At 31.6% G+C, this 17,066-nt stretch overlaps 1 protein-coding gene across 2 annotated transcripts; it reads left to right on the top strand.

The window, feature by feature from the left end:
- The first annotated feature begins 1,019 nt into the window (after positions 1–1,019).
- On the top strand, positions 1,020–9,969 carry LOC148604942 (uncharacterized). Of its 2 annotated transcripts, XM_088548913.1 has the most exons (7): positions 1,020–2,980; positions 3,498–3,702; positions 4,398–4,585; positions 6,191–6,223; positions 6,944–7,051; positions 7,491–8,018; positions 8,485–9,969. In XM_088548913.1, exons 3-7 carry the CDS (start codon positions 4,486–4,488, stop codon positions 8,760–8,762), a joined length of 1,047 nt encoding a protein of 348 aa, XP_088405039.1. In that variant the 5' UTR covers positions 1,020–2,980; positions 3,498–3,702; positions 4,398–4,485; the 3' UTR covers positions 8,763–9,969. The 2 variants fall into 2 exon arrangements, with proteins under 2 accessions (XP_088405039.1, XP_088405040.1); XM_088548914.1 differs by lacking the exons at positions 1,020–2,980; positions 3,498–3,702 and adding an exon at positions 5,932–5,972 and having other exon boundaries at positions 4,402–4,585; positions 6,194–6,223.
- Positions 9,970–17,066: the final 7,097 nt, after the last annotated feature.

Below are 17,066 nucleotides of genomic sequence, written 5' to 3'. Positions count from 1 at the left end.
CGTCAATTACTACCAATAAATTATACGAGCGATAAGTTTAACAAGCAACCCCCATTTTGTTGATTTATGAGTTATGAAATTAGCACCCGTGTTTTGTAATACGTATATTTCAATTTAGCTCCCTAGTACAAAATAGAAGACTTTAAATGAACTTTTTTTCTTTCGATACGGGATACATATATCTTATTGAAGTTAAATTACAAACATTGAAATGATTGGCAGAAAGCTCTTGAATTTAAAATATGTTGAAGAATTCATGAAGGAAGTTAAGTGTCCGTCTCTCATTCATAGCTTAAGCGAGAATTATTTTATTTTGATAATAAAGTAACAAAGTTTGGACATGTCTGGTTACGAACTCCAGAGTCACGGAAGAATTATTTTGTAATCGAGTAAGTTTTTTTGTTTTGTTTTTTTTGTCAAGGCCAGCTTTGTAGATATAACTAAAGGGAATAGTAAAACTCAAATTTCATGTTTTTTAGGCCAAGTGAACGGTCGATTGGGCATTGAAATATAAATCTAACAAATGAACAGCACAGTGTATATGTGTACAAGAGCTCTACAAAATATATGACATTTGTAAAATTTACTCTTAGGCACGAAACAACAACATTACTGAGTGGTACAGTACTTCACATTCAATGCATCGATGCATGATGAAAAGCTAAAGTAATATCCGCAAAAATATTACTCAATATTTAATAATTGGTGAAATGCAAATAACACATTAGACTACCATTTTATATATTTCATGCTACCAATTGACTGCTTAAAGTACATAAAGTTTACTATATTTTTTTAAGTTATGGAGAAGAAGACAAGGCATGTAATCGTTCACTGATCACGACCTCTTTCATGGAAATGAAATTTTATTCTTTGCATATACAGAGAAATCTGTCTTAAGAGGTTGTAAATTACGCTAAATATTAACGTCTCATTTCGAGGCGCGGCCGCTTTGTTTGTGACGTGATTTATATATGTAACGTACAATAGAAAATTAGAATCTTGCAATGGAAAACGCCTCTCTTTCACGCTCTGCTATAAAGTGACACGACGCGAAGTCTTGACTACGATACATTTGGTGCCGTGACCAGGATAAACAAAGGATGGATGTACAACGACAGAAATCCATGAGAGCAGGAAACAGAGCAGTAGTGACAAAAATACTAAAGAAACTGGATGATGCCATTGAAGAACCAACTGTGAATTCGGACAATGTTAGAACTTTATTAAATACTGTGGACAAGAAGATATCTACGTTGAATGGTCTGGACGAACAAATTCTGCACAATACCGAGATGGAGGGAATCGAAGATTAAATCATCGAGACAGATGAGTATAACATAGAGTTAGATAAAAAAAAATATACAAATATAAGAAATGTTTGATTCCAAAAACAACCCATGTGTGTACTAGTAATCCAGCACTCCATGCTCTAGAATTCATTGTCTAGCCAGAATAACCGTCTTCCAAAACTGTCATTACCTCACTTTAATGGAGATATACTTGATTGGTAATATTTTTGGGATTCATACGAGTCAACCGTTTACTTGAATTACACCCTGACTGACGTCCAGAAGTTCTCATATTTAAAATCCTTGGTTAAATTTGATGCCGCTAGTGTCATGTAGGGAAAGCCCTTAAATACAAATATTTATTCGTTTTTACACATTTACACACAATATCATCTGTGATTAAACATTAAAGAGAAATAAGGAATAGCTATACCATCAAATACTATACGACCTAGATTAGCGGTGACGAGAGTGGTGGTATTCAAATTATTTTAAAAATATTATAAGCTAAACAAAGATTGGTGTATAATTAAAGCTTTTGGTGTTATAATTAAGTTGCTTCTAGAAATTAAAAATATGTTATTTTCAGTAATTAAAGGACATACTTTTGATTTTTTATCGTTTTTGTTTTTTATTTTGTTTGATTGTTTGTTTGTTTGTTTGTTGTTGTTTTTTTATTGATATTTTTACATTTTATTGATGAGATTTTACCTTAATTTTCTATATGCTGAACAGTGTATGAAAAAGTTCACTTAAGTACATATATAAAAGAAGTACTGGGCAAGTCTCCCAATTAATTTTTCACATATCACAGGTTACAAATTTGTAATATGATGTGTTAAGTCAATTTTCTTGTCAATATATTGAAGTCCATATCAAATAAAGGTAAAAACAAGATTACCGAACACAAGTCCGATTCATAATCAAGTCGAGTCGAAAATAAATCTGGCAAAATATATATTACACCACCGGAGCAGCTAGTACCAAGAGAGAATAACTAGAATTTCATCACAAATACATTTAACAGGATTAGAAAAATGTTATATATTCAAATAGTATTTTTCAAGAGAGGTTCTTTAAAAATTAATTGACCAAATCAAGGTGATCGGCTGATATACAAATTCAGAACTTTTAAGTAGCACTCCAGCTAAGGATCATGCAAAATGTGATTCATAGGTAAAAAGCCTATATAATTTTATTTTTGATTTTTTGTTTGAAATGTCATAGTAAACAGAAATTAGCATGTGGTTTTTCATATAACCTGTGCTCTTAGGAGAATCAAATTATATAGAATACACTGTAGATTTCACAATTAAGGGAGATAACTCTGTAAATGACGCTGAAATACAATATAATCGACTGGATTTCCAATGTTGATTATCTCCTAAGAGCAGGCAGATTTGAATGAATAATTACACATTTTATAGTATAGAGCCATAAAACAACTTAATTACAAAAATAAAAATATGTAGCCTTTTTTCAGGTGTATCACATTTTTCAGATTTTGCATGACTCTTACAAAGATAGCTTCTTAAAATTCAAAACAATACGGCCATGCAACAACAAAACAGAGGCATTATATCTGTTTCATACCTCATTAACATAAACCAGCTGAAACCAGTGGAAAATTGGAAAACTATTTTCTAAAAATTGTACCGGATGTGTTTACTCTTTGCCTTGTAATTATGGTAAGTTTGTCGCACATACGTTTTTGTACATGTTGAACTAATTCGTTTCATTATTTTATTTATTTGGCACAATATTCATCTTTGTAACAACAATAACAAATATATGCCGATCATCTGACTAATCTGCAGATGATAGGTACACACTCCCATTTTTTGTAAAAATATTCAAACAAAGGTGACCTGAATTGCACTTTTTCGAAAAAGGGTGTTAAGGTTCCGCTCAATCAAAAGCTATGACTTATCTGTTAAGATAAATGTATACTTGTGCTTGTGTGTTAAATACGTATTAAGATGCATTTAGCAAAATTCCACCGCAACAATATTTTTATCATTAAAACTGAATGAAAATATTTCAATAAGGAATGACATAGATATTGACTTTAGCTAAATCTTAATCACTAATGTTTCTTTGTTTATATAAACGGTTCCTTTCAAGGTCATTTTAATCATTATTTAATGGTCTCTGTCACACTTTTTTGTGATGTGTCATATACAACTTTCCCGTTTCTATTTTTAGATACTATTTACTTGAAATCAAGGCCTAATCGACATGAACAACAATTGCGGGATCTTTAAGTGCCTTTTGATATTAACAATATGCTTTTTCTAGTGTATTAGCGTTAAGATGTGATCATCGAAACAATGTGTATTATCATAAACAACTAAAAAAATGTTTACCGTGCGAAACTTGCCCAGTTGGTTATGGTAAAGTTTCTTTAGAGGTAAGAATTAATATATGGTTCTGTCTACTGTTATCGTATTAAATCACTGCCGCCTTGTTGTTCAGAGTCATTTATATATAAGTATAGTATAAGCGTTGTATGCTCCAAGCAATATTCATAAATGCTAGAATATGTCTTACATTTATGCAATCCGTTAGAAAGAGTAATCAAGGGAACCAAGGTTATAGCGGTAATCAAAAGAATGTAATCCAGGGACAAAGACCAGACATGGAAAACAGACACACACAACAAAGAAGATAAAGTAACTAAAATCATACATATAAAATAACAAATGAAATGAACAACTCGGACTCCACTAAAAACTGGGAGCATGGACCAGGGGCACCGACAGGGTAAGAAGTAAACTTTCATGTAACAGGGCAGGGTGAAATATTTACATAAGAAATATTTGAGTTAATCTTCTAAACTACCCATTATATAGTATACATTATTTGTAAAGAATTTATTTTTAGTCCCCACTTTCTCTTATTTCAAATATGACAATATATCCATTTTTAAACTATACTCATAATCTTGTAATGCACATGAATATATTTGTAATTATCGATGTAGAAGTTGCTCATTTGTTTCATTAAAGGTTTTCTTGTTAATAAAGAATGTCTTAATTTCCATTTAATGTTTTTGTATGCTAAGACAAAAATAAACTATAAGAATTACTTATATGAATTCCACAGGAATCCAACCTTAAAATTCATCCGGTCTTTGGTGCCGATAAATGTATAAGATGTCGTCCATGTAAAGGTGGATATTTCAGTGATACAGATGCGTACAACTGTCAAAAATGCACTAATTGCACAATACTCAACAAGTTTGAAATGCAGTCATGTTCTACAAGAGAGAACATTCATTGTTCATCCGAACTGTAAGTTTTTGTAGTTATTTTCGACTTAGAAAAATAAACAGTAACCTTGTTTTTAAATGACCTCTGAGTAGTGAAGCATAGATGTTTCAAAGTTCAGGGAATCGCGGTCATCATCTACCATCCTGCCTCCAGCAACGATTACATAATCAACCTCGTTAATCAATAAGAACATAAGTAATAGGAAGTTTAAGTAACAAAATGTAACGACGAAACAAGTCACTGGGGGAGGGGTAACTTAAGTACAATGGGTAGGTACAGATGTGCAGCTCATATCGGTCTGCTTTTTATGATTAGTTATATATGAAAAAGGGTAGGAATTTAGTTGCAGTATAAGTGATTGGGGTTAAAATTATATATATATATTTATATATTTACACATGGTAATTGATTTGAGATCACTTGAATCATCCTTAAAATCATCAAAGTAATTAAAGTATAACACTGACTGATAAGCAGGACCCAATTAGCTTGGACATGATAATGTCTTTAGATACAATGTCATTTTTTCTGATCGGCATCCTGCTGTGATAGGCAGAATATATAAATGGGATGGGTAAAAAGTTTTGGGGCCGCAAACCTGTACCCTTTTACCAGGTACGTTACCCCCCTCCCCGAAACAAATAATGTTTTTATACTTTGGATAAGTTATGAAATAAAGAGCTTAAACTGATTGATTTGGAGCCCAACACTCACTTTGCAGTGAACTTAGATGCTTATTTATGTAAATCATTTGTTCTCCACTTAATGAAGAAAATTATTTCAAAAGGTTAAGTCTCGTATTTATAACTTGAAAGTTCTGTGTGAACTAGAAATATTGTGGTCAAAGTCACAAACCTGACCACTTTGACATTCACAATATAGGTAATATGATCGTTAGCAATTTCAGGTTGTTTGATTCGAATGAATAAGGCAAAACTTTGTTATTTCGTATAATCTGGATTGTACTAAGATGATAAGAACATCGATTGACAAACATTCCGTAGTTAAAATAATTCCAAACATGATCAAGTTTTTATTATGTTTGGAATGTAAACAATTACAGTTTCTAAGTAACCTTTTCCAAATTTAGAAATGTTCCTTAAACAGTCGAGTTATTTCCATAGCAAACATCCGAGAATGATAGCCTTCCTTTATACACGTCACATTAAATGTCTTGCCACTCACAACAGACGAATGGACTGATAATTTAGATAAACTGAAAGATAGGGTAATTTTTACATACACCCAAATTCTACGTTTGCATGCATATATAGTTGTCACCCCTACTCAATTTAACAAGTAGTTTTATTTATTGTAAAAACAAATAAAAATAAATAAATTAATAAGTCGTTTGCTTTCTTTTCCAGACCTCTAGACATAAGAAAGAAATCTGATGACAATAAAGATACTTATTACACCAATATAAATAAATTATTAAGTGTGAGATGGTATAATGTAAAAACAATAAAACAACCCATTTACTCTCAAGAGAAAAAAAAACAACAAATCTACTGAATATTGTCTGTGTCCTTTGTTTAATACCTCTTCTTATAAATGAATTGATTGTAAATATTTTTTTCCGTAACATATTGCATGAATAACAATTGGTTTTGTTTCTTCGCCTAGATATCATCAACGAAAATGTTAACATTCCAACAGGTAGGTAAAAACTTCTCTTTTATTCACTACATTTTAACTTTTCTTTATTTTGTTTTATTATTACACATCATTTGTAATTGTTTTAGTTTTGGTAAACCAACATATTTACATGTAATAAGTATGATAAAGCTTCCGACAAGTAGTGCCAAAACGATTTTACCAGTGTTGTTTTGTATTGTTTAAGTCTACTCTGCAAATGGTCGACTTTAGGTTACAGTCCACCAATTCGATCAATGAGCATTTGGAACGTACTCAAAGATAGTCCTACGCAGAAATTACCCCTGTTCCTCATAGTGCTGTGAAAAGAGTTCTCATCTTATTTTAAAAATTTAAACTAAACAGTTTCTGAAAGGAAAAACATTTCTGTACATTTTATGGGTGCATTTTGCTTCTTGTGATGTGAAGCCTAATCTCCATAATGATTTCTAAATATACCCCTATCTTGTGAAAACACTGGGATTTCCCATGCTTTTTATAGACACTTCACATCCGGTGACAATTACTGCACTGCAAGTCTGCTAACTCCACATGTCATTCTGAGGATTGTGAGCTGACATATGTAGAATCATGCTGATATATAGTCCTCTGCAGGTTAAAGTTAAGGTAAAGTCCAGAGAAGCCATTGAATATTGTGAAATTTGCATAGAAGCCTATGGGAAGTGTAATTAGTGGTTTCTAGCCTATATATTTGATGAAATGAACGTTTGATATTTCTTTTAGATCACAAGCACGATGCTTTGAATGGGATTGTAGCTGCTGTTTGCATTTGTTTATTAGTTTCGTTAGGTCTGGCAGTTTTCTTCTATAGAAAATATAAAAGAACAAGAGGTAAAATTTTATTTCGTTAGTTTTTTTGTAATTTCAAATAGGCACTTAAGTATTTATTATGTGTGTTTTTTTAAGAATATCATAGTTGATGATATACCATGTTTTATCTGAACACAAAACTATAGCGACTGATATATGTATCAGGAGTGCTAACTAACTAACGTCAAAAGGCTACAGAGATCGGTTACCTAATATTTTTATTAGCTTAATTGAAATATAACATGATTACGAAAATGTTGAGTTTGTATCAACCTTTAAGTATTTGTATATCAACATATTAAAGAATAATATGACTAAGCATTATTAAATGGGTAGAGCAAGCAAGTGATTTCCAAAAGTGACAATAGCAGGTTTAATATCTTGACTCCTTCATTTAGACGTGTGCATATCATTGCAATTAGTATTAGAATTTTATTATTTGGCTTACTTGAATTTTTAGAAGAGTCGAGACAAGTCAATGGTAGTTTGGAAAATTCAGTCGTTGTCAGTATTGTAGAGGACGATGGGACTTCAGAGAGTAGCGACAGTATCTGCTATTCTGAAATTGATGAAACTACACCATTAATTGATCCTACCACTAAAACACAGAAAAGGCGTATACGACTTTACTCAGAACCAATATACACGCAAGATATTCAAGATGTGCAAGCAGAAATGTTGACAAAAGGAAGTTCTCTTTCAGACTTGTATCAGATGGAGAATTCTGGACGCCATGGACATTTGTCAAACTCGGAGTTTGTTGATTATTCTATTGTCTCAAAACCACATGAACGATTAAAATCTTTTGGAATCGTAGACAATTCCATTTTACAAAGGGTCAGAGAATGGGAGTTTAAGGAAACAACCTCATTTGATAAAAACACTACTAAATTAAGAATACATAGGAAAGCTTCAAGTTTTATTAAACAACACGCAATGCATCAAATAGATGCTTTAAGAAAAAATGAGTGGTGGGAGCTGCGAGATGGTAATATTTTCTTGTAAAAAATAGCTTTAAAATACTCAAATGATTTCGGAAATGTGTTTTACGTTTTTGAATTTTCAACTTAAAAAATAAACAGCAATCACATTTTGAGGATTTTTTTTGTTCAATAACAAACAATAATTTAGAGATTTCCATTCCTTCACACTTTTAATAATTAATCCCCGAAAGTTAATTAATATGTTTAAAATCAAATTATCCATTAAGTTGCTTCTTCCTTGTCTCAACTATAACGCAAAATTTATCTTAAAGACAATATATGTATACAAAAAGATATGCAATTCAGGAAAGATATTAGTGTTGGCGTTTTGCATCACAATCAGATCACAAATTTATAGCACAGAAAAAAAATAATTTAAGTAAAATAACAACTACACATATAACAATTATACTGAACAACTATCTTAAAGCAGCATGAATTTATTTTCTTTTATACTTGTTTTATTTTTAGATATGTTATCGCAACGTTTTATGACCAAGGTAGCCAGACTTTTAGGACCCAGTTACAAATTCCGACGTTTTGCTCGTACTGCTGGGCTTTCAGACACTGATCTCTCTATCATACAAATAAATAATAAGGAAGATGTTGTTGAGCAAGGCTTTCAAGTTTTAAGAAAATTGAAGGAAAAGGAAATAATTACCAAGGAGTCAGATGTATTCAAAATTATGAATGACTTACAATTCCGAAGCCTAATAGCAAAACTGAGGGCAAGTAAAAATTTTAAATGAGAATTTATGATACTGGAGACACACTGTTCTGTTTTAAAAACTATTATGTTACTGACTATGACGTACTGTCAATTAGTCAAATACACGTTAAGCCGTTGTTGTCAAGTCGTTTCTATTTGTTATATCTTAATGAGTTGGGCAGGTGACAACTGCATGGATAGGCGCAATGTCCGAAACAGAGGTCCTTGTATCTCCTACGTCAAACAAACACAGGGACAAAGGAGCTTGCAACCTCTGTTTCGGAGATTGGAATAGGCGAGGATCCGGCGTTAGTAAAGAGCATTTGTTTCTAATTCATCAATTAGTATTTCATGCGTTAGTAGTATGAATACAACCGATTTTTCAACTTATCAGTATTACCAATTCAGTGGCCATTATAGTGAAATTTATAGACAGAAATGTGTAAGATAAAGAGAGAGATACTTTCGAAGAGTAAAATATTTTTAAACAATATAATACTATAGGATTTTTATTAATTTATTTTCTAAGATATAACTGCTATTCCTTACAGTTAAATTAAGAACATGAAGTCATATATATATATATATATATTGGGCGACCATCCGGTCCATATATTGACCCTCAGCATCATGAATTATTTGCTAATTGCATATCAACAGATGGAATAAATTTTACTTTTACATTTAGGTAATTACTAAATTGACTGATTATTTTGCAACATCATCTTCGTATACAAAAAAAGGTGTCGACTGCAACTCTGCTGTATGTTTTTAAGATGTGTATTTTTTTAAATATGAAATTTCCATTAAACGTCAATGCTTAGATACATTCACGAATTACACAATCCTCAAATCTGAGAGTTTTGGAAAACTACAAAAAGATTCCCGCGGATAAAAATACCTTTATGATAGTTGTATATTATCTTTCTATGATATTCTCCACATGTTTTAGCATCTATCTTGTGTCTTGATGTTGGTTATATTGATCAATGAATTGTGTCCTTTTTTATGAATGGTTCTGCGTATGAAGTGTTGTTGTGATTGACAATGATTGCTACATCATTTGTATATTTTAAACAAGAGGGCATATTTGCCGTGACAATATTGTCGGATATTTTACAGCAAACAGTATATATAACATGTGATTCATAACTTTTTTTGTCTTTCAATTTAACTTATTTTTTTCATATCATTCTATATTGCTGATGTTAAGAGTTTACATTAAATATATGAGATCGTTTGTAAAAGTTATTTCTATGAGTCTGATGATACAGATAAAAGGTAGAACATTAACAAAATCTATTACATCCCGCCCTCACCAAAATGCAAATCGAGCATGCACAACAATCTGCCAAAAAAAAAAAAACACACAATAATCGGTCAGAATGGTATTAAGAATGAACAATACTGAGGAAATAGAAAATTTGACAGTGAAAAACGTGAATTTGTATTTGCTGTCACTTATACTTTATACTATGAATATCAGTATATCAAGTAAAACTCTGGTAATAAAAACGTTTTCTAACCTGGAAATAATAACATATCAAATTGACGAATGCCCAACAATATGTGCTAGTTTCCATGTCACCTTAACATTGTACCAGTATAATTTTTTTAACAAGGTTCCAAACCACAAAACGAAGGTTGTTACTGACTATAAAGACTCAACCAAAACCGTTTTAGAATAAGTGGTCAAAAGAATGACGAAACAAGCATTTCATAGAATTTAACTATATAACTCCAGTAAAAGCATATGGATGTGAATAGTATTGTTCCGCATTATTATATATCACAATGGTCAAACTTGTATTGATTTTTTTCTTTTTTCGGGGGAGGGGGGGTCGAAATTTATAGAAAATAGAGTTCAAAAGGGGCAGAAACATGCATTTTTATGCCCAGATAATAACTTAGATATTAGTTAATGAATCTCTTTGAAATTGCATTACTATGTACCATACTACCAAAAGAAGACTGTGATTGATTTTGTGGGTTAAGACTTAAAACATGACAGGAATTACGGGTCAAAAAGGGGCCTGAATAAGCATTTTTCTTATATGTGTATAATAACTACAATAAAAGCAAAAGGGTCTCATATAAATTTTACACCAATGTCCCCAACCACAAAAGGGGGAATCGGATTATTTTTTGGGAGGGTGACTTGAGCCAAGTAAGAATAAGGAGCCATAAAGGGACAAGAAACAAGTGTCTGGAATCTTAGTGATCTAGCAATTTCTGTTTTCAAGCCCATTAACATCACGTTATTATACATTAAGTCTACTTATGCTTAGTCCTGTTACATACTATCAAATTGAATTCTCGGTAATATATTTGAAGCCCTTGACCACTCCATTGTGCACGATATATAAACCATGTAGATATCTAAAACTTAATATTTGTTTGATTTCATGCTCCTACTCGTTTATTGTGTTTTCGTTAACGTAGCTGCCACTTTTGTCTTTGGATTCTTCATCGGATAATACTTTTATACTCATTCTACATACGTAAAAAGGCACGAAAATAAACATCTGTTACCCAACATTTCAGTTGATATACTTTCAATTAAACGTACATTTGTATGCATGTCGCTATTTCAATAGTCGTCCATAGTTGTCATATCACATATACACAATGTAAAGATTTTACATTAGAAAATATGTATGTTATTAGAAATAAGTTAACATACAAACTTATTTAGTATTGCTAATATTTGTTAAAGGCGATTTTCATAATCCTGTACATACATCTGTATCTCACCTCGTCTCGTACAGATTTGAGCTTGAAATTAACACAAACAACGTTTGAGGATGCATCTTTTGTTGTAATGAGTTCCTTCTATTTTATTTTTTTCTAATATATCTAATAATAAATCACTTTTTCACTTGATCGTTCATCTGAACAACTGACGAAAACAGAGACATGTGTAAATCAGAAAACCGATTGCTCCGGATAACAATAAATTCAGTGTCGATTATTTGTGTAATTGTGGTGGTTAAGTTCGGTTAGAATGTTATTTTGTGTTCCTTTTTCTTTTATCTGAACTAAGCGTTATTTCAATTCATCACTAGCATACAAAACACACTCATATCAATACATAACCAAAAAATACAACGCATTTACAATGGAAGCCTAGCGCTTGTGAAAAAGCACATAATTTACATTGCCTTAACTGAGCATATTTCACGAGATATAAAAACATACCAAAAATAAATCTGGATGTTTGTCAAGGTTTTCGTGATCATTTTAGATTCTTAATTTGATTATTAGAAATTTAAGGGAAACTTATTACTGACAAATGTTAGCAATACGTCGGATACATCTTAATCTCCTGCACCGAATTGAACCACATATTTATTCATGTGATTGGTTGGTGTGTGTTTTCGTTGTCTTAATACAGGTAGTGCGTTGAACTTTTTGTTTGTTTTGTTATATAATTGTAAACCATATATTCATGCCCCTTAAATTATGATAATACAAATACATCTAGTGTAGACCTAGAGCCAATTTATTTACATTTTGTGTTTAGGATATTTTTTCTGTCATGCCTTATATATCTGAGTAAGGTAAAACTAGTTCTTTTCCGTACAGAGTATGAAACTAGGAAACTAAGATATTTTGTACATAACTAGTTGTCGATAAACTGGTTAATATCGTGATATTTAAACTGCCAGTAGGAGAGTAGTATTGACTAAGACAGTGATAATGGCCGAGCCCTATTTATTATGTTTATTTCATTAAGGAACCCATATCCTTGATTTTTTTTTTTCAGAAAGCCATGCAAATCGTGTTTCTGCATATTTACATTGACAACTGGTTGATTACGAATGCGTTTTGGTAAGGAGATGTAATTCTAAATTCGTAATCGGACATTATCACATCGTGGTAATGCCCGCGGTCATTATCACATTATGATATTGGCTGGTAAATCTTTATATTGTAGGCTAATTAATACCACATGTAAAGGCTTTATCCAATTGAAATTACTGATTGATTTTTACTGATATGAAATAAATTACGATAATGTCAATAAGCCAGGAATAAAAAAAGTGCACTAATTATTGTAGAATTACAGAAGCCCTGACATAATCCAGGTAAAAAGCAATGATATGTTTATTTTTGTTTTTTTTGTTTTTGTTTCTGTTTTTGTTTTTTGTTTTGTTTTGTTTTGTTTTTTTTATTTTGCTTTGTTTTTGTTTTTGTTTTTTGTTTTTGTTTTCTGAATCATGCTCTTAAACACTGGTCTAAACTTTATTCTTGTTTTAAATACATGTTAAGGGGAAGAAAATGAGAATGATAAATGCGTGTATAAGAAATAAGTTATACTCGCATATTGATGTACTGGATCCAGATATTTAAAAAAGGGTCGAGAGAAATTGTCGTTTATGCTTTGTTTATTTATTTTCTTTTCATAATCAAAGTGATGGTATTTAACTATTAAAGCAATATATATATAAATGAGCCAAAATGTAAATAAACTTTGCAATCATAGTTGTAAAATCGAAAATATTAGAAGCATAAGTGTGACAACAGTAACTCATTCAAACAGAAAGAGTTTAATATGTATATACAATACACGATTTGACTTACGAATAAATGGAAAGCATCACCCAGATTGAAGATTGCAATATATTTGACATTAGGCTATGGAACGACTAAACTGTCTGATGAGATACATATTTGTTTACGTGTTGTCAATTTTATATTACTTGCTGTGGTTTTATAATTACATGTAGTCATTTTGTATTTACGTTATGTAGGAACATCTTTACATTATGTCGTTTTGTCTTTACGTTCTGCCATATCGTCTTTACGTTCTGTCGTTTTATGATTACGTTATGTCAACATATATTTACGTTATGTGGATTTATCTTTACGTGCAGTGGTTTTCTTATAACGTGAGGTCGTTTCATCTTTACTTTATGTCGATCTCTAAATACTTTATGTGCATTTTCTTTACGTGATGTGGACAAACATTTCATGATGACGTGTGACCCCGGATCTTTTCGATCCGATGTAAACTTCAAATCAGTCCGTAAAAGGCAAAATAGACGTCACAACGCCGATTAGAACAGTGCTGAACGAAATACACTTGGGTAGTCTACCCAGTCAATCTAGAGTGTTTATTCTATAGTAAAAAATAGCTTATTTGTTATTTACGTTCAATATTATCACAATTGATACACCTGGGACTCTGTTGATGACTTGTGGCGATTTTCGTAGTCAGAATATATTTTTTTTCCAAAAACTTGGGAATTTCGACTCCTGCGAAAATTTGCATAAATTCGACTCTTACAAGTTATTGCGTGATTAAATTTAATTTTCTACATTAATAAACCACCAAAACTAATTTTCAAGAAAGAATTTTCAAAAAATGTTAAAAATATTACCCCTACCCCTAGAAATTTTTAGGCATTCATAATTAAGATAATGATTTAACATATCTGATCAATTCAAAACAATAGTTTTTTGTATTTTTGGCTACTTTTTATACCTCGTTGAGGCAAAAATCATTTTTAGCTCACCTGTCCCAAAACCATGTGAACTATTGCCATCACTTGGCGTCCGTCGCCGTCCGTCGTCGTTAACAATTATACAAAACTCTTCTCTGAAACTACTTAACCAATTAGAACCAAACTTGATATGAATGTTCCTCCATAGAACTGGGATGGGGATTTTTGTCTCGTCGAAAAACATGGCCGCCTTACTAATAATAGTACATAGGGGTCAGACAATATCTTTTTGCATATATCTCCAAAACCGTTAAGTTTTGCCAAATTCTTTTTATTGCTGAAATGATCCTTATTATAAGGCTTACTAAAGTCCCCAGGGAGAAAAAGTTGTCAGACGTTTCCCTGTTAGAGTTATTGCACTTGAAAGGTGAAAAAGGATTAGCCAATATCTTGAAAGATAGAATGAAAATTTAAATTGTTGAAATGATCCTTATGAGACGACCTACAAATGTTTATGGAGATCAAACTTGTAGGATGACTCCTTAAAAATATGTTTTCAGCAACTATTTTGAAAACTATAATAGATAGAATGAAACTTTCAATTGATAAAATGGAACTCTGTCTCATAGAAATCGCTTAAATTGACATAGTTTTCAATATCAAAACCCCTAGAGTACTTATTCTTCAGTACAAAATGGCTTACTAGTATTTGTTATTTACGTTTTGGATATTCACAACTGATACTTCTTGGATTCTGTTGGTAACTTGTGGCTATTTTCGTAGTCAGAATTTATAAAACCAAATAAAAATAAAAAATGCAACAATGGGAATTTCAATATTCCCGTCAAAAGTCGCATAACTTCGACTCTACAAGATATTACTCGACTAAAAAGTCTCAAATTTTGAATCATTCGATATAAATTAAATTTCCTGCATTAAAACACCCCCATTAACTGATTTTCAAGAAAGATTTAATAAAAAAATGTTTTAAAATTTAACCCCTTCCCCGAAAAAACTGGTCTCAATATCTAGCATAATTCTCATTCACAGCATACCGACACTGTGAAACTCATATTTTAGGCATTCATAATTTAAAAGATAATTGTTTGCCCAAAATATCTTAACAATTTAGGCGTGTGATTTTTTGATAGGGTTACAATTACTATAAAATCGTCAAAAGTAGAATTTACAGAATTTCAGAATTTCTTCTTTATCACCTGTTATTATCTTTTGTCAGAATACCGTAGTTTAAACAAGCTTTTGTATAATACAGTAGATTTGTATAATATCTGAGCTTTCAAATTGGCCAGGTAATTAATATTTGAACTTTTCCAAGTAAAGTTGGTGCAAAAATTACCACCCCTACCCATGAAAAAATTTCAACATGAACCAAAATGTTAATTTTTAACATATAAACGGCGTGCACTGGGCATGTTGCGGGCGATTGCTTTCATTATCGATGCATCCAACATATTTGCTACTTTCAAGAGCGTAGGCGACAATAATGTGTCTTCGCAAATTTTCGCAGGAGTCGAAATTCCTATGTTTTTGGAATTAAAAAAATATATTCTGACTACGAAAATCGCCACAAGTCATCAACAGAGTCCCTGGTGTATCAATTGTGATAATGTTGAACGTAAAAAACAAATAAACTATTTTTACTATAGAATAAACACTCTAGGGTGACTGGATAGACTATCCAGGTATATTTCGTTCAGCATTTTTCTAATCGGCGTTGTGACGTCTATTTTGCCTTTTACGGACTGATTTAAAGTTACACCGGTTCGAAAAGTTCCGGGGTCACACGTCATCATGAACTGTTTATCCACATCACGTAAAGAAGAAATCACATCACGTAAAGGAGAAATCACTGCACGTAAAGAAAAGAAAGTGAGCATAAAGTATTTAGAGATCGACATAACGTATAGATGAAACGACCTCACGTTATAAGAAAACCACTGCACGTAAAGTTGAATCCACATAACGTAAATATATGTTGACATGACGTAATCATAAAACGACAGAACGTAAAGACAAAATTACAGAACGTAAAGACGAAATGACAGAACGTAAAGACGATATGGCATAACGTAAAGACAAAACGACATAATGTGAAGATGTTCCTACATAACGTAAATACAAAATGATCACATGTAATTATAAAACCACAGCAAGTAATATAAAATTGACAACACGTAAACAAATGTGTATCTCATCAGACAGTTTAGGCGTTCCATACTTTGAGATAACTTCTAAAATGGTGGATAAAATCATTCCCAGCGTCGTACTGTGAAAGATCATGAGGTGTATATTTCGATGGTCCTCAATTCGATAAAAAAAGATGACAGGCTGTTTTGTCAAAATTAATGTTTGGACATAAATAAGAACGACAAAGTCATGAGAAAAAAACAATATAGTCTTACCCGGGTAGGAAAGACCTTAATTAATTGAATTTGTATGAATGGAGATATGGACACATTATATCAGTTGGCTAGAACATTTACAGGTTACTTCATGATTATACTGCTAAATCATCTGTGAACTGATTATCATTGTAAGAGTCATTATAGGCTGGGCAAGCTCTGGAATATGATTTGAATTCGTTGATGGAGACTCCATATGCAGAAGTTAATAACTTATTACTACATATGGTAAATGATACAGAATAAAGTGTTTTGGTGATCATGTAATATTTTTTTTAATGATTCTCTTTCGTAGATTAGTATCTAATTATACGAGCGATAAGTTTTCGTATTATGGATATAATCAACCTAAAAGCATCAATCATTTTATTGGTTTATAATTTATGAAATTAACATCCGTATTTTATAAGACATGTGTTTCAGTTAGGCTTCCTAGGACATTATAATAACTGTTTTCTTTCAATACCGGATACA

Source organism: Perna viridis, chromosome 10 (genome assembly GCF_037379345.1).
Source record: "Perna viridis isolate PV_CMFRI_1.1 ecotype Kerala chromosome 10, ASM3737934v1, whole genome shotgun sequence".
Classification (NCBI taxonomy): domain Eukaryota; kingdom Metazoa; phylum Mollusca; class Bivalvia; order Mytilida; family Mytilidae; genus Perna; species Perna viridis.
Note: the sequence above shows the minus strand (reverse complement) of the source record. Positions and strands in the feature narration are given on the sequence as shown.

What these genes read in the sequence shown, in the direction of transcription:
- LOC148604942 (XM_088548913.1), top strand. Translation starts at nt 4,486, where the DNA reads ATGCGTACAACTGTCAAAAATGCACTAATTGCACAATACTCAACAAGT. An exon ending in ATTCATTGTTCATCCGAACT is followed by an intron (nt 4,586 to 6,190) that starts GTAAGTTTTTGT and finishes TTCTTCGCCTAG; the next exon opens with ATATCATCAACGAAAATGTT. An exon ending in GTGGTGGGAGCTGCGAGATG is followed by an intron (nt 8,019 to 8,484) that starts GTAATATTTTCT and finishes TTTTATTTTTAG; the next exon opens with ATATGTTATCGCAACGTTTT.